The sequence below is a fragment of the Hemitrygon akajei genome, chromosome 3 (genome assembly GCF_048418815.1).
Source record: "Hemitrygon akajei chromosome 3, sHemAka1.3, whole genome shotgun sequence".
Taxonomy (NCBI): Eukaryota; Metazoa; Chordata; class Chondrichthyes; order Myliobatiformes; family Dasyatidae; genus Hemitrygon; species Hemitrygon akajei.
The window spans coordinates 25,748,605-25,775,748 of record NC_133126.1 but is presented as its reverse complement, the minus strand read 5'-3'; the positions used below and the strand labels follow the sequence as shown (position 1 = coordinate 25,775,748).

General features: G+C 46.6%; 1 protein-coding gene across 2 annotated transcripts; it reads left to right on the top strand.

Moving 5' to 3' along the window:
• Nucleotides 1-791: 791 nt before the first annotated feature.
• LOC140724783 (epithelial cell adhesion molecule-like) lies at nucleotides 792-26,922 on the top strand. 2 transcript variants are annotated; one of them, XM_073039382.1, is made up of 9 exons: nucleotides 792-1,522; nucleotides 7,166-7,336; nucleotides 12,897-13,134; nucleotides 14,108-14,179; nucleotides 15,154-15,217; nucleotides 16,140-16,238; nucleotides 18,311-18,493; nucleotides 20,122-20,181; nucleotides 21,380-26,922. In XM_073039382.1, exons 1-9 carry the CDS (start codon nucleotides 1,432-1,434, stop codon nucleotides 21,434-21,436), a joined length of 1,035 nt encoding a protein of 344 aa, XP_072895483.1. In that variant the 5' UTR covers nucleotides 792-1,431; the 3' UTR covers nucleotides 21,437-26,922. The 2 variants fall into 2 exon arrangements, with proteins under 2 accessions (XP_072895483.1, XP_072895484.1); XM_073039383.1 differs by having other exon boundaries at nucleotides 793-1,522; nucleotides 21,383-26,922.
• The last annotated feature ends 222 nt before the right edge of the window (nucleotides 26,923-27,144 follow it).

Here is a 27,144-nt window from a genome sequence, read left to right as displayed (position 1 = left end):
TGGAAGGGAAGAAGTTGTTGAGTGTGGGTCTTCACTCCAGTACCTTCTCCCTAATGGCAGTATTGAGAAGGGGGCCTGAGGGTCTTTAATGTTTGATTCTGTCTTGTTGAGGCACCGCTTCAATGGAGGGGAGGGTTGTGTCCATGGTGGAGCTGGCTGAGTCTATAGCTTTTTGCAGACTTGAGCAATGGAGCCTCCCTACCAGGTGGTGATGCAACAGTCAAATTCTCTCAAGATCCAAGATTGTTTAATGTCATTTCCAGTACACAAGCGTAAAGGAGAATGAAATAATTGTTACTCTGGATCCGATGCAGGCAAAAAAAAAAGCCAGTAAGATAGGCCTGGTGGTGTGGGACTTCAAGCTTCTGTGCCTCCTCCTCTTTGGCAGCTGTGAGAAGATGGCATTGCCCAGATGGTAGGGATCTTTGATAATGGATGCTGCCTTCTTGAGGTAAAACCTCCTATAGGTGCTGCTGACGGTGGGGAGGAATGTGCCTGTGATGTATCGGGCTGAGTCCCTGCTCTGCAGCTTCATGCATTTCTGAACATTCAGATTGCTGTAGCAGACCGTGATGCAACCAGTCAGAACAGGTATAAGACCCTAAGACAAAGGAGCAGGATTGGGCCATTCATCCATCCAATCTGCTCTGCCATTTGATCATGGCTGATTTATTTTCCCTCTCAACCCCATTCTCTTGCCTTCTCCTTGTAACCTTCGATGTTCTTACTAATCAAGAACTTATGAAACTCCACTTTAAATATACCCAATGACTTGCCCTCCACCGCCGTCTATTGCAATTAATTCCATTGATTCACCATCTTCTGGCTGTCAAAGTTCCTGCTCATCTCTGTTCTAAAGGGATGTACTTCCATTCTGAGGCTGTGCCTGCTGCTCCTTCACTCCCGCGCTATAGAAAACATTCTCGTCACGTCCACTCTAGGCATTTCAATATTCGACAGGTTTCAGTGAGATCTCCCCCACTCCATTCTTATAAACTCCAGCAAGTACAGACCAGAGTCATCAAATGCTCTTCATACTTTAACCCTTCCATTCCTGGGATTGCTTTCATAAACCTCCTCTGGACTTTCTCCAGTGCCAGCTCGTCTTTTCTTAGGTATTGTACCCTAGACGGCTGACAAATGCTGCAAGTGTGATCTGAGCGAAGGCTTAGAACACCTCAGTACATCTGTAGAAGTGTTTGAACCTCCTATCAAAGTAAAGGTGCTGTCGGTGCCAGCCCGTGCCTGCTCCCAGTTTTTGATATTGTTCATGCCTTGCAGGTGTAACAACAAACCGGGGCTGTTAAACTTAAACCAGCTGAGTTTATCTGGCTGACTTAACCTTCCCCCTGGAGCTGAAGGCACTCTGTTCACTAGCTCCTCAGACTCCGTGAGGAGGCATCGAGGCTTGCCATTTCTACCACAGCCCCAATGCAAGAGGCACAGAACATGGGCAGAGATAGCTGCCTGCTTTTCGTGGCAGTGTTGATGGGTCATCTCTGCACTAATTCTGCTATACCAGGTAAGCCTGTTGTGGTTTTATCTCTACCGGGGTTTGCGGCTCCATTGTTGATAGAGGGTAATGTGAAACTCATCTGTGCCCTACCGTAATGTAAAAGGATCCAACAGCAGGACGTTTGGATAAATACCCCTCCGACGGAGAGGCTGCAAAGATTTACTGGGATACTGCCTGGATTAGAGATCACACCTTATGGGGAAAGGTTGATCGATCTTAGGGCTTTCCTTTTTGGAGCGGAGGAGGACGAGATGGAGAGTGGAGAGAAGCAGGATTTGATGGAGGTGTACAAGATGATAAGAGACATCAGAAGAGTGCACAGACAGCACCTTTTTCCCAGAGCAGCAATGGCTAATACCAGAGAACGTCCTTGCGAATGAAGGAAAGTTGGGGGGGAATGTTTAGGGGGGGACTTCGGAGTCCTTGTGCAAGACTCCCAAAAGGTTAATTTACAGGTTGAGTCTGTGGTAAAGAAGACAAATGCAATGATGGCATTTATTTCAAGGGGAATAGAATATAAAAGCAAGGAGGTAATGCTGAGCCTTTAAAAAGACACTAGTCAGGCCACACTTGGAGTATTGTCAACAGTTTTGGGCCCCATATCTCAGAAAGGATGTGTTGTCATCGGAGAGAATCCAGAGGAGGTTCACAAGGATGATTCTGGGAATTAAAGGGTTAACATGTGAAGAGCATTTGGCAGCTTTGGGCCTGTACTCACTGGAATTTAGAAGAGTGCCGGGGGATCTCATTGAAGCCTACCGAATGCTGAAAGGACTAGATAGGGTGGATGTGGAGAGGATGTTTCCTGTGGTGCAAGTATCCAGAACTAGAGGGCACAGCCTCATCATTGAGGGGATGATCCTTTAGAATGGAGGTAAGGAGTAAATTTTTTAGCCTGAGAATAGTAAATCTGTGGACTGCTCTGCCACGGGCTGCGATGGAGACCAAGTCAGTGGGTATATTTAAGGCAGAAGTTAACACGAGTGAATCTGCAGATGCTGGAAATAAATAAAAACACAAAATGCTGGCAGAACTCAGCAGGCCAGACAGCATCTATAGGAGGAGGTAGTGACGACGTTTCGGGCCGAAACCCTTCATCAGGAGGGTGCTTTAGAAAAGATATAGCTCCTAATGGGTTTCTGCCCGAAACATCGTCACTACCTCCTCCCACAGATGCTGCCTGGCCTGCTGAGTTCTGCCAGCATTTTGTGTTTTTAAGGCAGAAGTTGATCGTTTCCTGATTGGTTGGGGCATCGAGGGATATGGTGAAAAGGCAGGTGTATGGGGGTGAGTGGGATCCGGGATCAGCCATGATGGAATGGCGGAGCAGACTTGATGGGCTGAATGGCCTAATTCTTCTCCTATGTTTTATAGTCTTATGTTAGAAATAGATTTTTTACGGTGGTGAGCACCTGGAACACACTGCCAGGAGTGGTGGCAAACACAGGAGCAGAATTGGGCCATTCAGCCCATCAAGTCTGCTCTGCCATTCCATCATGGCTGATTTATTCTCCCTCTCAATCCCATTCTCCTGCCTCCTCCCTGGTATTACAACAAAGATTCTAGCATGGATAGAAGATTGGCTGACTGGCAGGAGGCATAGAGTGGGAATGAAGGGGAATATAATTTCCTTTTTAAAGAGTAGAGTGGCATTTAGTCCTCTGCAACCATTCCAGAATCTAGTGATTCTTAAAAGATCATTTCTCCACTATTGCTTCAACTACCTCTTTTAGAACTCTGGCGTGTAGTCCACCTGGCCCAGGTGACTTATCCACCTTCAGAATCTCAGCTTCTCAAGCACTTTCTCCTTAGTAATAACAACCACACTCACTTCTGCCCCCCAACACTCTCAAATTTCTGCCATACTGCTAGGGTCTTCCACAGTGAAGATTGATGCAAAATATTAAGTTCATCCACCATTTCTTTGTCTCCCATTTCTACCTCTCTAGTGTTATCTTCCAGTGGTCCAATACTCACTCTCACCTCTCTTTTACTTTTTATATATCTGAAAAAAAGTTTTGGTATCCACTTTAATTTTATTGGCTGGCTTTCCTTCATATTTCGTCTTTTCTCTCCTTATGGCTTTTTAGTTGCCTTCTGTTGGTTTTTAAAAGGTTCTCAATCCTCTTAACTTTCCACTAATTTTTGCTATATTATCGGCCCTCTTCTTCTTATGCTTCCCTTGTCAGCCACAGTTTCCTCACCCTCCCTTTAGAATACTTCTTTATCTTGCGATGTATCCATCCTACACTTTCTGAACTGCTCCCAGAAACTCCAGTCATTGCTGTTCTGCCATCATCTGTGCTGGTGTCCCCTTCCAATCAGCTTCGACCAGCTCCTCTCAAATACCTCTGTAGTAGTCTTTACTCCGCTGTGATACCAATACATCTGACTTTATCTTCTCCCTCTCAAATTGCAGCGTGAATTCTATCATATTATGATCACTGCATCCGAAGGGTTCCTTTACCTAATTCAATCTTGTTTGTTACACAACACCCTTTACAGAGCAACACACACAACATGCATGCTGGGGGAACTCAGCAGGCCAGCCAGCATCTATGGAAAAAAAGTACAGTCGACCTTTTGGGCTGAAACTCTTCGGCTGGACTCCTGCTGAAGGGTCAAAGCCCAAAACGTTGACTCACTCTTTTCCGTAGATGCTGCCTGGCCTGCTGAGCTCCTCCAGCATTTTGTGTGTGTTACTCAGATTTCCAGCATCTGAAGGTTTCCTCTTGTTAGTGATAATAAACCTGATTCTGATTCTATCCCTGGAGATGCCTCGCAGGACAAACAGTTTCCATGGAGAAGAGGGATTAACCCTCCATCAAATTCTCTGATCAAATACATTAACCTTGTTTCCCTCTCCATAGATGCTACCTGACCCAGTACAAAATTGCCCAACCACATGCTGCTCTAAAAAGCCATCTTGTAAGCATTCTATACATTTTCTCTCTTGTGATCCAACATCATCTTGATTTTCCCAATCTACTGCATATTGAAATTCCCATGACTATCATAACATCGCCATTTTTACATGCCTTTTCTATCTCCTGTTGTAATTTATATCCCACATCCTGGCTGCTTTTCTGAGGCCTGTAGATAACTCCTGTTACATTAGGGACTCTTAGACAGGCACGTGGATAAAAGAAAAAATGGAGGACTGTGTGGGAGGGAAGAGTTAGAATGGTCTTGGAGAAGGTTAGAGGGTTGGCACTAAATCATGGGCCTTAGGGTCCGTACTGTACTTTGTTCTGTAACAGAAATGCTATTGTAGACAAGAGCACTTGGCAGATCAAGCAGCCTCTATGGAGAGGGAAACAAGGTTAATGTATTTAATCAGAGAATTTGATAGAGGGTTAATTCCTCTTCTCCATGGAAACTGTTTGTCCTGCGAGGCATCTCCAGGAATAGAAGCAGGATCAGGTTTATTATCACTAACAAATGTTGTGGTTTTGCAGCAACAATACATTGAAAACATTCTGTAAGTTACAATAAGAAATATGTACTGTAAGAAAATCAATAAATAGTACAAATAGAGAGCAAATTAGCATGATAGTGTTCATGGATAAATGGACTGTTCAGAAATCTGATGGCACAGGAGAAGAACCTGCTCCTAAAACATTGAGTGTATGTCTTCAGGCTCCCGAACCTCCTGCCCGATGGTGGTAAGGAGAAAATGGCACGTCCTGGGTGGTGAGGATCCCAGTGATGGATGCCTCCTTAAGGCATCTCCTTTTGAAGATGTCCTCAATGGTGGGGAGGCTAGTGCCATGACGGAGCTGGCTGAGTTTACAGCCTTGTGTGGCTTTTCCTGATCGTGTGCGTTGGTGCCTCAGTACCAGGCTGTGATGCAACCAATCAGAATGCTCTCCTGTACCCTGGTGACAGAGCAAATCTCTGCAAAATCCCAAGGAAATACAGCTGCTGGCACGACTTCTTGCTCAATTCTATCAATGTGTTGAGCCGGGGGATAGAGGCTCTAAGATGTTGACACCCAGGAGCTTGTTGCAGCTCACTCTGATCCCTTGATAAGGACTGGTGCTCATTCTCCCGAATTCCCCTTCCTGGAGTCCACAATCAACTCCTCGGGCTTACCAACACTGGGTGCAAGGTTGTTTCTGGGACACCATTCAACCAGCCGCTCGATCTCATTCCTGTATGCCTCCTCTGGGATTCGGCCAACAGTAACAACAGTGTTTTTAATTCACTCTAGGCGATTAGTCAAAGCTAGAATGGTTTCCTTATCCAGGTCACCAAAGGGTTCTGTTTCTAAGAACAATTCGTAACTGGAACAGTTCTCAAGTCGGAAATGCGGCCACGAACTCGGTTCTCTCCTGGCAGAAGATGCCTTCAGACCTGCAGCAGCTGGCAAATCTGCCCCACTAGTCCCCCACGCACACACTCGTATGTACCGACTGAACATAAGTCAGGTGTTTGCAACCAGTGGTACGCTGTGATATGGGAGACAATGATATGGGAGAGGAGGTATGCTAGGATGACAACAGGTTTGAGGCGAACACCTTACAAGGAAAAACTGAACAAGCTGGAACACCCAGAGAGTATTCTGTTCCGTTCTGGGCACCTCATTATAGGAAGCTTTAGAGAGGGTGCAGAGGATGCTGCTTGTCTTGTGAGGATGAGTTGAGTGAGCTTGGGCTTTCTGTTTGGAGTGAAGGAGGGTGAGAGGTGATTTGACAGAGGCACACAAAATGAAAGAGGCATAGACAGAGTGGACAGCCAGAGATTTTCTCCGAGGGCTGAAATGGTTAATACAAGGGGGGCATAATTTTAAGGTGATTGAAGGGAAGTATAGGGGGAAGTCAGAGGTCAGTTCTTTACACAAAGAGTGGTGGGTGTGTGGAACCCCCTGTACATTAGAGCATTTAAAAAAAGATAGGCACATGGAAGATAGAAAAATGTAGGAGGGAAGGGTTAGCTGATTTTAGAGTAGGTTAAGAGGTTGGCTCAACACCATGGGTGACAGGCCTGTCCTGGCTGTAACATACTGTTCTATGTTCTGTGCACAGACGGGTCTGTAATCTCTGAGCTGCAGGAGAACAAGAAGTGTTTTCACAGAAATATTAGATCCTTGGCAGCTTATCAAGGTCAATGGTGAGTGGGTGTTTCCCCACTGATGGGAAGTTTAGGACCAGAGGGCATGGTCTTGGGAGTGTTGGTGCTCATTTTAGACCAGGAAGTGAAGATTTCCTTCTCTTAAAGAGTTGTCTGTCTCTGGAATTCCTGTGCTGGTGAATCTTTGAACATATTCAAAGCTGACATGGATAGGTTTCTAATTGGCAAGGGAACCTGAATTAGACTGTGAACTTAATAAAAGCTGGTGAACTTGGAGAAAGGCAGCACTGACTGGAGGGGTCGAATGGCCTAAATCCTGCTCCCATTTCCTGAGCTCTTCTGGTCGTTACTACTCGTGTTATGTTACTCAGCTGCCGACTCCCCACTGTGCAACGCAGCTACAATTAAGTGGCACTTCATTAGTAAGTCCTTTTGGATAAGCCGGCGTCCTCTGTTTGGAACTGACAACTAGTCCGTGACTGCTTGTTGCGGTCTCGGGCAGAGCCGTTTCTGCGGTGGGGAGGGAGAAGGTTGCTCCCGGGAGCTGGTGGTCACCCCCTGTCCCTCCTTTGGTAGATGACGAGTGCCCCGATGCCTCTCCTGCCCGGGAGAACTGCGAGTTTGACGAGGTGTGCGAGGACGCCAGCTGCAAGTACAACCAGTACGTGACCTGCCACCTCAACCGGTGTGGGACCTGCGAGGCCGTCTTCCGAGGCTTCGACAACCTAACGGTCAACTGCAACCAGCGTGAGTCTCAGCTCCCGCCCTCCCTCCGAGCCTGCGCTGACCCACTAACAATGTACCAGTCGCATCCTCTGCAGACCCACTAACAATGCACCAGTCGCATCCTCTGCAGACCCACTAACAATGCACCAGTCGCATCCTCTGCAGACCCACTAACAGTGCACCAGTCGCATCCTCTGCAGACCCACTAACAATGCAACAGTCGCATCCTCTGCTGACCCACTAACAATGCACCAGTCGCATCCTCTGCAGACCCACTAACAGTGCACCAGTCGCATCCTCTGCAGACCCACTAACAGTGCACCAGTCGCATCCTCTGCAGACCCACTAACACTGCACCAGTCGCATCCTCTGCAGACCCACTAACAATGCACCAGTCGCATCCTCTGCAGACCCACTACCAATGCACCAGTCGCATCCTCTGCAGACCCACTACCAATGCACCAGTCGCATCCTCTGCAGACCCACTAACAATGCATCTCGTCACTGCCAGTCATGCACCAACTGTAACCGACACCAATGCAACCCAGTGCCACTGTATTCTGCACAGACTGCAATCCACACAGTTTCAAAGTTCAAAGATTGAAAGCACATTTATTATCAAAGTGTGAATGCAGTATACAGCTCTGAAATTTGTCTTCCCCACAGTCACGAAATAAAGAAGAACCATTGAATCAACTCGTTTAAAGAAAAACTTTGAATATCAAACCCCCCCCACCGCCAATGTGCAAATATGAGTAAAAACACAGAATATAAAACACAAAATCAGAAGGTATATTTCAGTCCAGTTCAGCTCAGTGTTCATTTTCTGCAAGTCACCTCGATTCAGAAATCAAACAAAAACAGTAACAGAAAGAACAACCGGAACTAGATCTAAACACTAGGTCACATCATAAACCTGAATAAGAGTCCAAATTTACAATCCTTACGTTCCATATTCATCACAGACCTTGCATGTAATGAAACTACACTGACAATCACTATCCTACTGTGTTTCCATGTGCCCCGCTGATACCCAGAAGATTTCCTCTTTCCCATCAGATAGCAAGGTTTGATCTGCAACACACACAAAATGCTAGTGGAACACAACAGGCCAGGCAGCATCTATAGGGAGAAGCACTGTCGACGTTTCAGGCCGAGACCCTTCGTCAGGACTAACCGAAAGGAAAGATAGTAAGAGATTTGAAAGTAGTGGGGGGAGGGGGAAATGCGAAATGATAGGAGAAGACCGGAGGGAGTGGGATGAAGCTAAGAGCCGGAAAGGTGATTGGCGAAAGTGATACAGAGCTGGAGAAGGGAAAGGATCATGGGACGGGAGGCCTCAGGAGAAAGAAAGGTGGGGGGGGGGGGGGGGGAGCACCAGAGGGAGATGGAGAACAGGCAAACAACTAAATATGTCAGGGATGGGGTAAGAAGGGGAGGAGGGGCATTAACGGAAGTTAGCTCCCTACGTGACTCCCTTGTCCACTCGTCCGTCTCCCCCCCCCCCATCCTTTCCCACCGATCTCCCTCCTGGCACTTACCCTTGTAAACGGAACAAGTGCTACACCTGCCCTTACACTTCCTCCCTCACCACCATTCGGGGCCCCAGACAGTCCTTCCAGGTGAGGCGACACTTCACCTGTGAGTCGGCTGGTGTGGTATACTGCGTCCGGTGCTCCCGGTGTGGCCTTCTGTATATTGGTGAGACCCAACGCAGACTGGGAGACCGTTTCGTGGAACACCTACGCTCGGTCCACCAGAAAAAGCAGGATCTCCCAGTGGCCACACATTTTAATTCCACGTCCCATTCCCATTCTGATATGTCTATCCATGGCCTCCTCTATTGTCAAAATGAATCCAAACTCAGGTTGGAGGAACAACACCTTATATACTGACTGGGTAGCCTCCAACCTGATGGCATGAACATTGACTTCTCTAACTTCCGTTAATGCCCCTCCTCCCCTTCTTACCCCATCCCTGACATATTTAGTTGTTTGCCTGTTCTCCATCTCCCTCTGGTGCTCCCCTCCTCCTTTCTTTCTCCTGAGGCCTCCCGTCCCATGATCCTTTCCCTTCTCCAGCTCTGTATCACTTTCGCTAATCACTTTTCCAGCTCTTAGCTTCATCCCACCCCCTCCGGTCTTCTCCTATCATTTCGCATTTCTCCCCCCCCCCCCACTACTTTCAAATCTCTTACTATCTTTCCTTTCGGATAGTCCTGACGAAGGGTCTCGGCCCGAAACATCGACAGCGCTTCTCCCTATAGATGCTGCCTAGCCTGCTGTGTTCCACCAGCATTTTGTGTGTGTTGCTGTTTGAATTTCCAGCATCTGCAGATTTCCTTGTGAAGGTTCTGATCTGAAATGTTCACAGCTGCTCTCCCCCCACAACAGATGCTGCTCGACCCGCTGAGTTCCACCAGCAGATTGTTCGTTGCTGCATCTGCTGTCTTATTTAAAGAGCTTTGTTTGTCACATGTGCATCGAAACATACAGTGAAATGCGTCGTTTGTATCGATGAGCAACACGGCCCGCTAGTGTCATCACGCTTCCAGCATAGCATGCCCACAACTCGCTAATCCTAACCCGTATGTCTTTGGAATATGGGAGGAAGCCCACACCGTCACGGGGAGAAGGTACAGACTTCTTAAAGACAGCAATGGGAAAATCAAATCCAGTTCACTGGGACTGTAAAGTGTTCTGCTAATTGCCACACTACTGTGCTGCCCCCTAGTGTCTCCATATAAACATTACATATTTACATAAACTCCCTGCTTCATTAAACACCAACTTGATGGCATGAACATCGATTTCTTTTTTTTTCCTTTTATTCCCCCTCCCCTTCCCTCTTGTATTCCCCATTCTAGACTTTTACCCCTTCTCTTCACCTACCTATCAATTCCCCCTTCTGCCTCTCCTGCTTCCCTTTCTCCCATGGCTCACTCTCCTCTCCTATCAGATTCCTTCTTCTCCTGCCCTTTAGGTTCCCCACCCACCTGGCCTCATCTACCACCTTATAGCTAGCCCTCCTCCTTTCCGCCCATATCTTTATTCTGGTATCCTCTCCCTTCCTGCTCAGTCCTGATAAAGGGTCTCGGCACAAAACGTCAACTGTTTATTCATTTTCAGAGATGCTGCCTGACCTGCTGAGTTCTTCCAGCTTTTTGAGTTTCTTGCTCTACTTTATACCTATTATGGGAATCTTTAGCTCATTGTATCCATAATAAGTAAAATAAAATACACTGTAGTTTATAGTCAATATCTTTTACACGGTGTACACTTTATATGAGGTGTACAGTGACAGGTGTGTAAAATGAATCTGCAGAAGGGCTCAGTCAGTCAAGCAGCATTTGTGGAATGTGAAACCAGTCAATGTTTGAGTCAGGGACCCTCTCTCAGAACTGGAAAGCAGATAACTGAAAATATTCTCTGGTTTTCCTTTCCACAGATGATGACTGACTGGCTGAGATCTTCCAGCATTTCTGTTCTTGTTGCAATAGATATGTAAACAATGACTCAGTTTGTGTATCCCATCATATTCAACACAGATACAGGTCCTTCGGCCCGATTCATCCATGCTGACCAAGGTGCCCATCGAAGTTAATCCCAATTGCTCTCATTTGACCCATTTCCATAAGATATAAGAGCAGAATTAGGCCATTTGGCCCATCACGTCTGCTCCACCTTTCCATCATGGCTGCTTTATTAACCCCCTAAACACCATCCTCCTGCCTTCTCCCCATAACCTTGACACCCTAACTACTCAAGAACCTATCAAACTCTGCTTTAAATATACCCAATGACTTGGCCTCCATTTTCATCTGTGGCCAAGAATTCCACAGATTTACCGCCCTCTGGCTAAAGAAATTCCTTCTCAGCTCTGTTCTAAAGGGACGTCCTTGTATTCTGAGGCTGTGCCCTCTGGTCCTTGTCACTCCCACTACTGGAAAGATCCACTCTATCTAAGCCTTTCAGTAGAGGCCCAAAGCCATCAAATACTGTTCATGCATAAACTCTTTCATTCCCAGGATCATTCTTGTAAACCTCTGCTGTCCTTTAAGCCTTTCCTAGGTTTCCTCTCCATGTTCTTGACCAAGAGTCATTTAAATATTGTTGTACCTTGCTCTACCACTTCCTCTGGCAGCTCATTCCAGATACCAGCCACCCTCCATGTGAAGAAGTTGCCCCTCAGGTCCCTTTTAAATCTCTCCCCTCTCACACTAAACCTGTGGTTTTTGGTTCCCCATTCCCAGGGAAAATGACTGTGTGTGTTCAGCTCATCAGATTCAGATTTAGTTATCAAATCAGAAGCAGAATCAGGTTTAGTATCACCGGCAGCACGATGCTAAATTAGGTTGAGTGAACTTGGCCTTCCTCCTTGGAGCGACGGAGGATGAGAGGTGACCTGATAGAGGTGTATCAGATGATGAGAGGCATTGATTGTGTGGATAGTCAGAGGTTTTTCTCAGGGCTGAAATGGCTATCATGAGAGGGCACAGTTTGAAGGTGCTTAGAAATAGGTACAAGGGGGATGTCAGAGGTAAGTTTTTCACACAGAGAGTGGTGGGTGCATGGAATGCACTGCCAGCGACGGTGGTAGAGGAGGATACGATAGGGTCTTTTAAGAGACTCTTAGATAGGCACATGGAGCTTAGAAAAATAGAGGGCTATGCAGTAGGGAAATTCTAGGCAGTTTCGGCACAACATTGTGGGCCGAAAGGCCTGTAATGTGCTGTAGATTTCTAGGTTTCTAATGCAACACATGATAACAGAGAGAAAAAGGAAACTGAATTACAGTAAGTAAATATATATTAACTAGTTAAGTAAGTAGTGCAAAAAGTAGGAAATTTTTAAAAGTATATCAAAACCTGCGTTGTTTGCATTGACAACCAGCACACCCAAGAACGCACTGAGTGTCACAACACTTTCTGGCACCATCATTAGCGTGCGCACCATACTCCGGAGAAAATTGCACAGTAACAACAACAGAACAAGATAACAGTGGGAAAACAAGCCCATTCCCCACCCTCACACACACACAGACAAGCCTCCAACCCCGGGACAGGCTGCCACGGGACCTCCGGTCCTTGGCCCTGGATTCTGAGACTCATACTCCTCGTGGTTTTATCCACCACTGCAGGATCGTCCCCTCGCTCTCCTACACCAGCTTGACCAGACTCTCACTACAACCCAGTGAGGCAGCATGGTGGCAGGGCAATCAGCACAATCACTTTACAGCGCTGGCAATCTGTGTTCAGTTCCCGCCGCTGTCTGTAAGGAGTTTGTACGTTCTTCCCATGACCGCGTGGGTTTCCTCTGGGTGCTCTGGTTTCCTCCGCATTCCCAGGGGTTTGTAATGGTAAGTTGTGGGCCTGCTATGTTGATGCCCGAAGCTTGACAATACTTGTGAGCTGCCGCCAGTACGTTGCAAACGGCGATGGAAAACTTTTTGCTGGGGTTTTGATGTTTCGAAGTACACGTGACAAATAAAACTATCTTTACCTTTGGTCCCTCGAGTCCCGACAGCTCTCCCCTGCACGCTTTAATGCCGCCTCCCCACCGCCTCTCTCCCGCTTTCTCAGTGACGCCCAAATGCCGCCTGCTGCGCCTGGAGACGCTTCACAAGAGCCGGACAGCCAGCAGGCAGCCGGGCGGGAGGAGGGTCAACGACCTGTACGACCCCGAGTGCGAGAGGAACGGCACCTTCAAGGCCAAGCAGTGCGACGACTCCAACCTCTGCTGGTGCGTGGACAGCGCGGGGGTCAGGGTCACCGACAAGACCGGTGACGACCCCAAGTGCGGCCAGCTCGTCCGAGTCCAGTGAGTGTCACTCAGAATCAGAACAGACATCAAGAGAAAGTTGACAAAGATGTCCCCAGGGCTTGAGGACCTGAGATATAGGGAAAGGTTGAATAGGTTAGGACTTTATTCCTAATGTAGTGGGGGAATTTGATAGAGGGATACAAGCTTCTGAGGGGTTCAGAGAGGGTAAATGCAAGCAGCCTTTTTCCAGTGAGATTGGGTGAGACGAGAACTAGAGGTCATAGGTTAAGGGTGAAAGATGAAATGTTTAAGGGGAACATGAGGCAGAACATCTTCACTCAGGGTGGTATGAGTGTGGAACGAGCTGTCAGCAGTAGGGGTAGATGAGAGTTTGATTTCAACATTTAAGAGAAGTTTGGACAAATACACGGAGGGGAGGGTTATGGGGGACTATGGTCCAGGTGTGGGTTGATGGGATACAGACCTTGTGACAATGACATGGGGAAGGATGGAACAAAGTTACAGACCCAGTCAGCGGGATAGAGTGCCAAGGAAAGGGATCCAGACCTAAAGACAAAGGTATGGACCCGGGGAATAAGACACAGACCCAGGGTCAGAGATTTGAACCTTGGAATACTGACCAGGGCAGGATTGGGATACAGACCCAGAAGCAGGAGTGCAGATTGGATGGGAGTATGGTTAAGGAAATAGATTCAGGTCCTGCATCAGGGCGCCCCCTGTTGGTTCTTGCTGCAATGTTCTGGATTTAAAGGTCAGGCCCTGGTCTCATTGCTGCTGTTTGGCTAGATTGGCTGACTAGTGGGCTGACAGGTGGTTTGAGAGTGAGGGTTGGGTGGGAAGTGGGTGCTGCCTGATGGGTGGGATGGGACGGGGAGTGGGTGCTGCCCGATGGGTGGGGCGAGGAGTGGGTGCTGCCCGACGGGTGGGCGGGGTGTGGGATGAACAACAGGTTAGTGTTCCTTCCATGAACCAGACTCAGTAACTAATCCAATCTCTCGCCCTCCTGCAGCCTCATTCAGATCGATTTCAGCTTCAAAGTCGAGTTTGTCTTCCTGAAGATGAAGGAGGCAGCTGTTCGACGGTGGGTAGAATCTTTTCAGAGCCATGGGGGCAGGGGGGATGAGGGTTCACTTGGGGGGAGAGGTGTAGATGTTGATAATGCTGATTTAACCAGCCTCAGTACCCCTTTGCTGGGGTTAGGGAGAAGGTGGAGAGACGAGTTGGTCAACACTAACCAGAGATCCCACAGCCATCTGTAGTTCCGACAAAGTAAGAATGGCCCTTATCTTCTCCTGAAGTTGGTTTTCCTTCAAACGTCTGGTAGCTTTGACCACCCACCATCCAGGCCTTGCTCTCTTCTCACTTCTACCCTCGGGAAGGAGGTACAGGTGCCCTAGGTCCCACAACAGCAAGTTCAGGAACAATTATTACCCTTCAACAATCAGGCTCCTCAACCAGCATGGATAACTCCACTCACCTCAACACTGAACTGATTCCACAACATGTGGACTTAATTTTAAGGACTCGATTTCAATATTATATATATTTCAATATTTCTTACTGATGTATGTACTTATATATTATTTTTTTTTGTATTTGCACAGTTTGTCTTCGTTTTGCACATTGATAGTTTTGTCAGTCCTTGTGTGTAGTTTTTCATCGATTCTATTGTACGTCTTTGCTGGGATGGGATTTGAACTTGTGTCTGTTACCAGTCCAGAAATATAACCACTGTGCTGTCCTGTCCAATCGTTTACTGTTGGAGTTCACTCTGCTCACCTTTGCCGTGCTGCAAGAAACTGCAGAGTTGTGGACATGGCTCAGCAGGTGACAGGGAGCAGCCCCTCCCCTCCCCCCATCTTACCATCCTCTTTGTGAAGAGTTTTCCTCTGACGTCCCCCCCCCCCCCCATGCTTTCCTCCAATCACCTTAAAGTTATACCCCCCTGTATTAGCCATTTCCACCCTGGAAGAAGGTCTCCGACTGTCATCTTGTTACTGTGCTGCCCTCCATTTCCTGTTTCTTCAGGAAGTTCTCGGGTTTCTTGTGTTTCAGGAAGGTGGCCATCAAGTTGGTGAAAGAGTACACCCTGAAGGCTACGCAGATCCTAGAGATCACGGCAAGTACTGGGCTCCTGAATCAGAAATCTGGCTGGGTAGGTGGTACCGGGTTCATTAGTGCATCAACTCCACCAAGAGAAACCAGCTCCGTTTCGGAGAGCTGGCAGCTTGAGGCCCCATTCCAGAGACTTGATTGGGATACAGTGAGCTGGACCAGGAGGCACGAGGTGCAGGGGCAGGACAGGGGAATGGGGAAGGGTAGATGGGCTAAACTGGAGACCTGGAGCCTGAAGGTTTGGAGTTAGAGGACTGTCCCTGTGAGAGAGCGGGTGGGTGGGGTGGGGGGTGGAGATGGGACTTGCTGTTGCTTTGTTACAAGTTGTGTTCTGTGTTGTTCTGCTGAATACTGGGGGCATGCTATATCGGCTCTGGAATGTGTGGCGACGCTTGCGGTCTTCCCCCACCCCGTCCCTGGCTGGGTTGGTGACATTTCACTGGATGTTTCGGTGTAAAATCTGAAAGCAGCCGCACTGGAATGTGTGGCAACACTTGTGGGCTGCCCCCAGCACATCCTTGTCGCACTGGTTGTCTGTACAAGCGACATACTTCACTGACCACGTAATAAATAAATTAATCTGAAATACTCCCAACGCACCCCTCAGCTGGGTGAATGTTCTTTCTTGCAGAGGGGTGTGAATCTCAGAATCAGAATCTGCTTTAATATCACTGCCATATGTCATAAAATTTTTTGTTGCCTCTGGAATTCTTGGCCACAGAGAGTGTGGAGGACGATGATAGTTTTGAAAGATCCGGGAATTGAGAGTGATGGGGAACTGGTACAAAGGGGAAATGAGGCCTGGGTCAGATTAACCGTGGGCACGTTGACTGTTACGACAGGCTTGAGTACCTCCCTTGTGATCACCTTAAGGGTCAGCCACCCTGCAGAACTGATGGCCTGTCTCCCTGTCATCTTGGCAACAGGTCCACGAGTTGTCCAGAGAGATCTGCATCCGGCTGAGTGAGAATGGGACCAAAGACCCTGCCGACATCTCCACTGTGGCATACTACATCGAGAGGGACGTGAGTACAGCTCCTGACTCTCCCCCGAGAGCACAGCCCTGCTCTTATAAAGATAAGGATTAGTTTTATTTATCACATATAAACATCAAAACGTACAGTGAAATCTCCTGTTTGCATCAAAGATCCAGCACAGTCTGAGGATGTGCTGGGGGCAGCCCTCAGATGTCTCCATGCTTCTGACATCATCATAGCTTGCCCACGACTCACTGGAGCATCCAGAGGGACTCATGCGGTCATAGGTCGAACAAACAAACTCCTTACAGACAGCGGTAGGAATTGGATCCAAGTCACTACGCAGTAAAGCATTACGCTGACTGCTATGGCACCATGATGCCCCATTCTGCTAACTCCCTCACTGAATGAGAATAGGCATTGCCCAGCAGCTGGGTTTCTATGGCAACTCCTTCCACCACACTTCCGTATCTTCCAGTTCCTCTCCCGCTTAAGGGGATCTGAGGGGGGTCAGAGAGTGGTGATAATACGGAACGGGCTGCCAGAGGAGGTGGGCACAATTAGTGTTTTACCGACACTTGGATGGAAACATGGATAGGAAAGATACAGGGCAATGCAGGCAACTGGGACTATCTCAGGAAGGCACCTTGGTCAGTATGGATGAGCTGGGCCAAATGGCCTCTTTCCGTGCTTTATGACTTTATAATTCTATAACCTTCCAGATTTCAGGCATTTCAGCACTCTGAGATGGTAAAACACTTCAGGGTGGTGACAGTTGAAATGCAAAAGCCCGTTACCTTGCTGTATCTCTACATACAAACATAAATAACAAGATTTTCTTTCATTACTGAATCTAACATGAGTTGGGCAGAGTCCACTACTCACAGGCAGAATTAGGTTTGACATCACGGGCAGATGCTGTGGAATTTGTTGTTTTGTTGTAGCAGTGCAGTGCAATACATAATAATACAAAAATTGTAAATTATAACAAATAGACAGTGTGTGTGTGTATATATATATATATATAATAAATAAAATAATATATGATAAAGTAAATAAATAGTCCAAATAGAGCTTAAGACCATGTTGAAAACTGAAATACCCATGGCTGTGACTGTGGATTTCAGCTGTTGTAGTCCTGAATGGGAATATTCGTTGATTCCTTTTGGAACAGCACACGAGTCGCCGGTTATCCGTGCCATCTTGTCTCTCTGTGGATCTTTATGTTCTTGTGCATTTGAGTTGCTGTGGTGCAACCAGTCAGGACACTTTCAACAGTACCTCTGTAGAATGTTCGTTGACAAGCCGAACCTCCTTAACCTCTAATGGAAATAGCGACACAGGCTCTGTGCTATATAACTCGGTCTCTAAAACTGTGGTTGGAGGAAAGGGAGAAGGCCAGGGGTATGTTTTTTTTAATACAGAGAGTAATGGGATAGGTTAAAAGTCATCTCAGGACTGTGCTGTACTGTTCTATGTTCTAACTCATTTTCTGTTTCCCAAAGTCTCAAACATAGAACATAGGATAATACAGCCCAGGAACAGGCCCTTCGGCCCACAATGTTGTGCTAAACCAACTAAAAAGCAAATCAAATACACCCAAACACTATCCCTCCTACCAACTCCTACCCTCCATCTTCTTCACATTCACATGTCTATCTAAACATCTCTTTAAAGCCTCTAATGTATTTACCTCTATCAGCATACCAGGCAGCTTATTCTGGGCATCCCCCACTCTCTGAGTAAAAATGTACCCCTCACATCCCCTTTGAACCTACCCCTCTCACTTTCATTGCACGCCCTCTAGTATTAGACATTTCTACCCTGGGAAACAGATACTCTCTGTCCACTCTATCTCTGCTGCTCATAATTTTATAAACTTGAAACGTTTACTGTTTCTCTCTCCACAGATGCTGCCTGTCATGCGGAGTGTTTCCATAATTTTAATTTCTATTTATCTGTAATTTTTATTTTATTTTCGAAACCCACTTCTGGTTGGCTGGGTCACTCTCAAAGTTATTGTCAGTTACACGAGTATGTGTATGCAGCGTGCAATGAAAAGCACACGGGCACGTGGCGTCATATGAGCAGCATTCACAAGTGTTCTGAACTCCCTGCAGCTGAAGACGAACAGGTTCACTCTGGAAGTGGACGGGAAGAGCTTGCAGGTGGAGAGGGAGTCAGTCCAGGTTTGGTTCTTTGACAACGAGCCTCCCCGGATCAACATGAAGTCCATCTCGCCGGGCTTCGCAGCCATCATCATCATCATTGCGCTGGCCATTCTAACCGGGATCGCAGTGTTTGTGAGTACATTCCACAGGACGGCGGTGAGGGGGAGTTCTGTTCTCACCAGCACCCGCTGAGCATGCTTTCATGGCCCATTAAACGTGGGGTTTTGTTGGGTTCTTTAGCAAAGCTGAAAACACACGAGGGGAAAGGTGACCTTATGCTTGGACTGAATTTCACACTAAATCATTTGGTCTCACCCCTTCTCTGCTATCTAGAACTATTTTCTCTAAATTGCTGTCTAGGCTGGTTATGGACACAAGTAGATAGTTAAATTATTCACAGTCCTGAGGAAGGATCTTTTGACCTGAAACTTTGACTGTTCATTTCCCTCCACAGGTGCTGCCCAACCTGCTGATCTCTCCACCATCCCGCTACTCCCCTCTGCCTCCCTCACCTCTCTCGCTCTGTTACAGCTCGGTAGTGTAGCAGTTAGTGTAACACTATTACAACACTAGTGACCCCGGTTCAATTCACGCCACTGTCTGTAAGGAGTTTGTCATTCTCCCCGTGACCATCTCCGGGTGCTCCATTTTCCTCCCACTTTACAAAGACATATGGATTACTAGGTTAATTAGTCACGTGGGTATAATTAGGTGGGCCAGAATGGTCTGTAACCAACTATATCTCTAAATAAAATAAAAATTTCCAAGTTTCAGCCTTTCTCTGCTTTAAAATTTCATCTTCATCAGCCCCTTGTTGCCTCCCAGCTTCTGTCACTGTTCCCACTCATTCCATTCCCAGTCTATCTGCTCATCCCCTTCCCCACCAACCTGGATCCAACTACAGTCCAACGCAGTACAGGTTGTACCAACCTTTTAACCTACTCTAAGATCGGTCTAAATCTGCCCTCCACATGGCCCTTCATTTTTCTTTCATTCATGTGCCTATCGAAGAATCTCTTAAATGTCCCTAACTTATCTGCCTCAACACCTTCTGTGGCAGGGCATTCCACACACTCACTGCTCTCTGTGTAAAAACCTACTATGACATCCCCCTGTACTTTCCTCCAATCATCTTAAAATTATGACCCCTTGCAATAGCCATTTCCACCCTGGGTAAAGGTCTCCATCTGTCCACTCAAATTATGCCTCTTATCATCTTGTTCATCTCTATCAAGACACCTCTCATCCTCCTTCATTCCTAAGAGAACTAGCTCACTCAACCTATCCTCATAAGATATGCTCTCTAATCCAGGCAGCAGCCCGGTAAATCTCCTCTGCAGCCTCCCTACATGCTCCACGTAGGGGTTCCCAACCTGGAGTCCATGGCATAAAAAAGTTTGGGAACTCCCTGCTGCATATTCTTCCTAGAAGTGACCAGAACTGAACATAATTCTCCAAATGTGGTCTTGCTCCATTCCTTCCCCTCACCTCTTTAAACTGACCGTCTCCTCTGTACCTTCCAGTCCAGGTGAAGGGTCTTGACATGAAACATCTACAGTCCATTTCCCTCCACAGATGCTGCCTGACCTGCCATTCCTCCAGCGTTTTTTGTGTCTGCTCCAGATTCCAGCATCTGCAGAAACTCCTGTGCCTCCTCCAGCACCCTGTTTGTTGTTCATGCCTTCCACCAGAATAATTTGGGGGTGAAAAAGAGGGATGATTGGAGAGGATGTAACCCTAATATCACTGTGTGTTTGCAGGTTGTGGTCAGAAGGAGAGCGAAGGAGGACTGGCAGAGGATCCAATTTGAAGTGATTGAGGTGATGTATTGTGCTCAAACCTCTGTGCAAGCTCTTCCATGGTAGGGTCACTCGGGCTTTAGTTCAGTGACTGATGTTCCAGTTTCACTCTGTCTGCTGCAAAAGGCAGGATCTCCTGGGTGGCTACCCGTTTCAGTTTAACTTTTTATTCTCATTCCAACATGTTGGTCCATGGCCTCCTTTTCTGCCATTTTGAGGCCATACTCAGGATGGAGGAGCAACATCTCATATTCTGTTTGGGTAGCCTCCAACCTGATGGCATGAACATCGATTTTCCTAACTTCTGGTAATATCTCCCCTCTCCTCCTCCTCTCTTTTCCCATTCTCCATTCCAGCTCCCCTCTTATCCCATCTTTGGTTCCCCTTCTCTTTCTCTGTATCCCATGGTCCACTTTCCTCTCATCAGATTACTTCTTCAGCCCTTTACAGATTAGCATTATTTGATGTACATCGAACCACACAGTGAAATGTGTCATTTGCACCAAATCAAAGAAGTGAGGATTGTGCTGAGCAGCCCACAAGTGTAGCCTCGTGACTGGTAAACCACCCCTGGATTCATGAAGGCAAACACACCATATACCTTTTTAACCAGCCTAATCTCAGGGACATGGGGAGAATAAAATGGGATTACTGACTGATGGTCTGTGGCACAGAATGTCCCTTAGTGTACTGTATGACTCTATATTGCATGGGTTACTGGGTGGGGAATAAAGACCTAGGGTAGAGGAATTCCTGTCCACCCACACCATTCCGACTGTCCAGCCCAACTGAATAGAACCGGGATGGATGATCTCTGGTGCCTGGTGTACCTGGCAATGAGTATCAATGGTCAGTCTGACCATGGCAGCCTTTCGGGGCAGGATTTACACGGGGAATGGCAATGCAGAACAGTAAGGCCTAGGGTACTAGTACATAGTCCTCTGAAAGTGATGACAAACGTGGACAAAGTAGTGAAGAAGTTGTGTAGAGCATTCTGCCCATTGAGTCTGCTCATGTCTGATTTATTATCCCTCTCAACCCCATTCTCCAGCCTGCCCCCCATAACCTTTGCTCCTTACTAACCGAGAACCTATCAACCTCTGCTTACTCAATGACTTGTCCTCCACAGCCATCTGTGCCAATGAATTCCAGATTCACCTGTTTTCTGCTGTTCTTGCTCCCTCTCATTTCACCGTGTCCCTCGTGGGTTTTGTTTTAGCAGGGCCAGGAGTTGGAGCACCACCAGCTGGCTCAGAGGATGGGTTTAGCACGTTAACCCTCGAGAAATTAACTCGACCTTTCGGATTCTCAGAACCAAGTCTTGCTTTTTGTAGCACCCAAGACCTTTTGTAGCTTCAGCAAGAGCCTCGATTGTCACAAGTATTGATGATCAAACTCCAGAACAGATCTAAAGAAGGTTGTGACCAGTGTCTCCATCGCCAAGAAGCTTAGACATCTTGCAGGTTATTTAATTAAACTGCTGTGAAGATCTATGTAGGGATATAGGTTCTTCACCCCATGCACTCATGTTTTTTTGAGCGAGACATTTACTGGTTCCTGCTCTTTGCAGGTGAAGATTCTCTTCTGGAGGGGCAGTACTGGGCAAGTTTCCCACTCATGCTATGAAATGGAAAAATAAGGTTGGTTATAAATTCCTTCAGAGCTGCTCCGCAGTGCCATAGAAGTCCTGAATAAGCACGGATTTCCTCCAGTGGGCAGAGAGAGCCTCCGGGAGACTTCTGGCTGAGATATTTCAACATGATACGTGCTACATTTTGTTTAATAATTGTTTTAATCACTGTAAAAGGGCCTATTATGTGATAAGTGTAGATGCCAATTTGTGAAATAAAGACCAACGTAAAGGTCAAAAGTGCAGTCTTGGTACTTGAAGCACTCAGACTGCAGGGTTTAGCAGGAACTCATCAAAAACAAATGGGCTGTGAAATTGGTGCCAGTTTGAGTTAAGTGATGGTAATAAGTCTATTTAAATACAGTGTTAACATTAAAAGATGTTAGCTACTCATGAAATGCACCTCTTTTACACTGTAGATTATTGCAGTCATCCCAAGGACATTTCAAACAAAATTATGTGTCCTGGTTTCCACTGAACATTTGTAAGATTTTTAATGTCAAACAAAAATTACAATGTATCTCTCTAGGTCAGTCCCTTCCCACCTACATCCATGGTACTTCACATGCTCTTGATCTCAACAACTTTTAATTCCTAGCCCTGATTGCCTCATTTTCACTAAGGATGTCCAGTCCCCTGTACACTTCTATCCCTCCCCCCCCCCCCCCATTAAGAAGGCCAAATAGCTCTTTGCCTCTGTCAACAACAAACCCTGACCAGTTCCCCTCCACCAGCACCCTCCTGTGTCTGGTAGAACTGGTCCTCAACTTGAACAATTTCACTTTCAGCTCCTCTCACTTTTTCCAACCTTGAGGTGTAGCCATGAGCACCCGTGTGGACCCCAGCTATGCCTGCCTTTTCTTTGGCTACGTAGAACAGTCCATGTTCGAAACCTTCGTCGGAAATGCGCCCCAACTCTTCCTTTGCTACACTGACGACTGCATTGGTGCTACTTCATGCACCCATGCTGAGTTCGTCAATTTCATCAACTTTGCCTCCAACTTCCACCCACTTAAATTCACTTGGTCCATTTCTGACACCTCCCTCCCCTTTCTCAATCTCTCTATCTCCATTTCTGGAGACAAACTATCTACCGATATCATTTATAAACCTACCGATTCCACTGTTATCTTGACTACACCTCACCCTGTTTCCTGGAAAAGTGCTATTCCTTTGTCTCCACAATATCTGTTGCCAGGACTAGGCTTTCCTTTCCAGGACATTAGAAATATCATCTTCAAAGAATGGTGTTTCCTTTCCTCCTCCATTGATGCTGCCCTCACCCACATTTCTTCCATTTCCCCCCATCAGCACTTACCCCATCTTTCTACCACCTCTACAGGGAATAGAGTTCCTCTTGTCATCACCTACCATCCCATGAGCCTTTGCATCCAACACACCATTCTCCGCAACGTATGCCATCTTCACTTCTTTACCTCTCCCCCTCACCCCATTCTCTGCTTTCCCCAGGGATTGCTTCCTCTGTGATTTCCCTGTCCATTCGAACCTCCCCACTAATCTTCCTGGCACTTATCCCTGCTGTGGCAGAAGTGCTACACACCCATTCACCTTCTTTCTTACCTCCAGGTGAGGCAACACTTCGCCTATGAATCTGTTTGGGTCTTCTGCTGTGCCCAGTGCTCCTGATGTGGCCTCCTCTACATTGGTGAGACTCAAAGTAGACTGGGAGACCCGTTTTGTCAAGCACCTTAGCTCCATCTGCAAAAAACAGGATTTCCTGGTGGCCAACCATTTTAATTCCCATTCCAGCATGCCAGTCCATGGCCTCCCCTCTGTCATGATGAGGCCATTCTCAGGTTGGAAGAGCAATCACTCATTGTCTGAGTAGCCTCCAACCTGATGGTATGAATGTCATTTTCTCCAACCTCCAGTAATTTTTCCCTCCTCCCCATTCCCTCTTTTTCAATTTTCTATTCCCACTCTCACCTCTTTTCCTCACCTGCTTACCATCCTCCCCTGGCACTCCTCTTCGTTCCCTTTTTCCCATGGTTCACTCTCCTCTCCTATCGGAGTTCTTCTTCTCTAGCCCTTTACCTTTTCCACCTATCGCCTCCTCGCTTGTACTCCTTCCCCTCCCCCACTTATTCAGGCTTCTTCTCACTTCTTTTCCAGTCCTGATGAGATGAAGGGTCTTGGCCTGAAACGTTCATTCCTTACGCTGCCAGACATACTGAGTTCCTTCAGTATTTTCTCTGTGTTGCAAGGAAGTATGCAGAAACTTTAGAGAGGGTACAGAAGAAACTTACCAGGGTGCTGCCTGGATTAGAGTGCATGTCTAATGTGACAGCCAGAGGCTTTTTCCCATGGCAGAAATAGCTAATACAAGGGAGCATAATTATAAGGTAATTAGAGAAGTGTACCGGGGGGGGGTGTAATATTAGAGGTAGTTTCCGCCCCCCACATAGAGAGTGGTGGCTGCATGAAACGTGCTGCCAGGGGTTATGGAGATAGATACATCAGAGCTATTTAAGAAACTCTTAGGTAGGCACATGGATGATAGAAAAATGGAGGGCTATGTGGGTAAAATTGATCTTAAAATAGGTTAAAGAGAGTGCAACATTTTGGGCTGAAGGGCCTGTACTGTACTTCTATGTTAAGAAAATACCTGTCAGGAGCGTTCCTTCCTGCACACAGACCTGCACCAGGTAGAAATGTGGGACTGAGGTCCTATCTTATAGATGAGTGGTTAAAACAAATCCTCACGTGTTTAGAAGCCTAGGGGGTGTGTACCAGACCAATACTTATGAGTGACTGTGTTATGAGGAAAGATTGGGTAGGCTATGTCAGAGAAAGGGGGGGTGACACAGTGGGAGAGAATGATTGAAGTAAGACATAGAAACAAATTTAGACCATGGGACGAATCTCATGTGGATAGGGTGGGGAAGAAAGCTTTTGGTATGCTGGCCTTTATAAATCAGAGCATTGAGTATAGGAGTGGGGATGTAATGTTAAAATTGTACAAGGCATTAGTGAGGCCAAATTTGGAGTATTGTGTACAGTTCTGGTCACCAAATTATAGGAAAGATGTCAACAAAATAGGGAGAGTACAGAGGAGATTTACTAGAATGTTACCTGGGTTTCAGCACCTAAGTTACAGAGAAAGGTTGAACAAGTTAGGTCTTTATTCTTTGGAGCGTAGAAGGTTGAGGGGGGACTTGATAGAGGTATTTAAAATCATGAGGGGGATAGATAGAGCTGACGTGGATAGGCTTTGTCCATTGAGAGTAGGGAATATTCAAACAAGAGGACTTGAGTTAAGTTAGGGGGCAAAAATTTAGGGGTAACACGAGGGGGAACTTCTTTACTCAGAGAGTGGTAGCTGTGTGGAACGAGCTTCCAGTAGAAGTGGTAGAGGCAGGTTTGACATTGCCATTTAAAAAAAAAAATTGGACAGGTATATGGACAGGAAAGGAATGGAGGGTTATGGGCTGAGTGCAGGTCGGTGGGACTAGGTGAGACCAAGCGTTCGGCACGGACGAGAAAGGCCAAGGTGGCCTGTTTCCGTGCTGTAATTGTTATATGGTTAATTATTCAGCATGGACTAGATGGGCCAAAGATCTGTTTTTGTGTTGTAGGGCAGAAAGTTCTGTGAGATGGGCAGAGAAAGGTTTTTAGGCAGAGAATGGTGGGTGACCGGAAAAGAACTATCAGGTTAGTGATAGTGAGCTAGTGAGGTTTAAGAGGCTGTTAGATATAGGAATCTGCAAGCAGAAGGGATTAGATTAATTTGGCAACACATAGAAAATACTGGAGCATCTCAACAAATCTATGGAGGGAAGTCAACATTTCGGACTGAGATCCTTAATCAGGACCATTTAATTCTGCACTGTGTTTGGCACAGACATCATGGGCCAAAGGCCTGTTCTTATGCTGGGCATGTTCTATGAGAGAATTTAGAACCAAGGAGCACAGTTTAAAATTAGAGTTTTCTTCAAAGACAGAAACAAGTCACTGTTCATTCTCTGAGGGTCATCTGCTTCTACTGCCTTTTGTGGAGGAGAATCTTTAACTATTTTTAAGGCATTGGTAGTTAAACACTTTGTGAAATGTCTACAACCCAACTCCAGCCTCCAACTCAACCTCACTCCCAACAAACCAGGCAGCACGTAGTGCAGTAGGCAGCATGTTAGCGTAGCAGTTAACGCATTGCTTTACAGTGCCAGCTGTCGCTGATTTGGGTTCAATTCCCGCTGCTGTCTGTAAGGAGTTTCTATGTTCTCCCTGTGACTGCGAGGGTTTCCTCCAGGTGCTTCGGTTTTCCCCCCGCATTTCAAAGATGTATGGGTTAGGCTTAGCGAGTTGTGGGAAAGCTATGATGGCGCCACACGGGGGCTGCCCAGCACACTCCTCTCAGATTTTGTTTGTCATTAATGATACATTTCACTGTATGTTTCAATGTACATATGACAAATAAAACTAAAAGCAAAAAAGGCTAAAAAAAACCCAAAGCAAAGCCACATACTCTGTATCATCAAACATCACTGAAACCAGCCCTGTATACATCAAGTCCACATCCATTTACACCAGTCCCATTTTATCTTCATAATTTCCCTCAAAATCCTCCGATTTTACCACTCTTTTACACACTAGGACACTTTACCAATCTGCGTGCCTTTAAGATGTGGGAGGAAACCTGTGCGGTACAGCCAGAATGTGGGAACTCCACTCTGCTATCACTCAGTGTCAGGATAGACATGGGAAAGCAGCATCCATCATCAGGGACCTCCACAACTCAGGTCATGCTCTCTACTCACTTCTGCTACCAGGAAGAATTTCAGAACTCACACCACCAGGTCCAGGAAGTTACTAGCCTTCAACCATCAGGCTCTTAAACCAGAAGGGATAACTTCACTTGCCTCATCACAGAACTGTTCCCACAACTTATGGACTCACTTTCAAGAGCTCTTCATCTTACGTTCTTGATATTTATTGTTTATTTATTTAATATTACTTTTTTCTTTTGTATTTGCAGTTTGCTCTTTTGCATACTAGTTGAACAGCCAAGTAGGGTGCTGTCTTTCATTCACTCTATTATGATTATTGGATTTACTGTACATCCCTCCAAAAACAAACCCCAGGGCTGTATATGTACTTCGACAAATTTGTTTGGAACTTTGGAACACAGGAGCTCTACCCGCTGCCACTGTGCTCCTACGGGTTGATGTGCTTCAGCTACTTTGAAATTCTCTCCCTTAATCCCTTTGAACAATTGCCCTTGTCAATCACTGCCATTTACCTTCTCCTCTGACCCCTGAACTCTTCCACTGCATTGTAAATATTCAAGCTGTTAGTTCAGCACTGAAAACCATGTCAAACATTAACAGGCCTCCTCT

Excerpts from the sequence above, each read along its gene's own strand:
- LOC140724783 (XM_073039382.1), top strand. The coding sequence starts at position 1,432 with ATGCAAGAGGCACAGAACATGGGCAGAGATAGCTGCCTGCTTTTCGTG. Across the intron at positions 1,523-7,165 it reads CACTAATTCTGCTATACCAG|ATGACGAGTGCCCCGATGCC; the intron begins GTAAGCCTGTTG and ends CTCCTTTGGTAG. Across the intron at positions 18,494-20,121 it reads TAACCGGGATCGCAGTGTTT|GTTGTGGTCAGAAGGAGAGC; the intron begins GTGAGTACATTC and ends GTGTGTTTGCAG.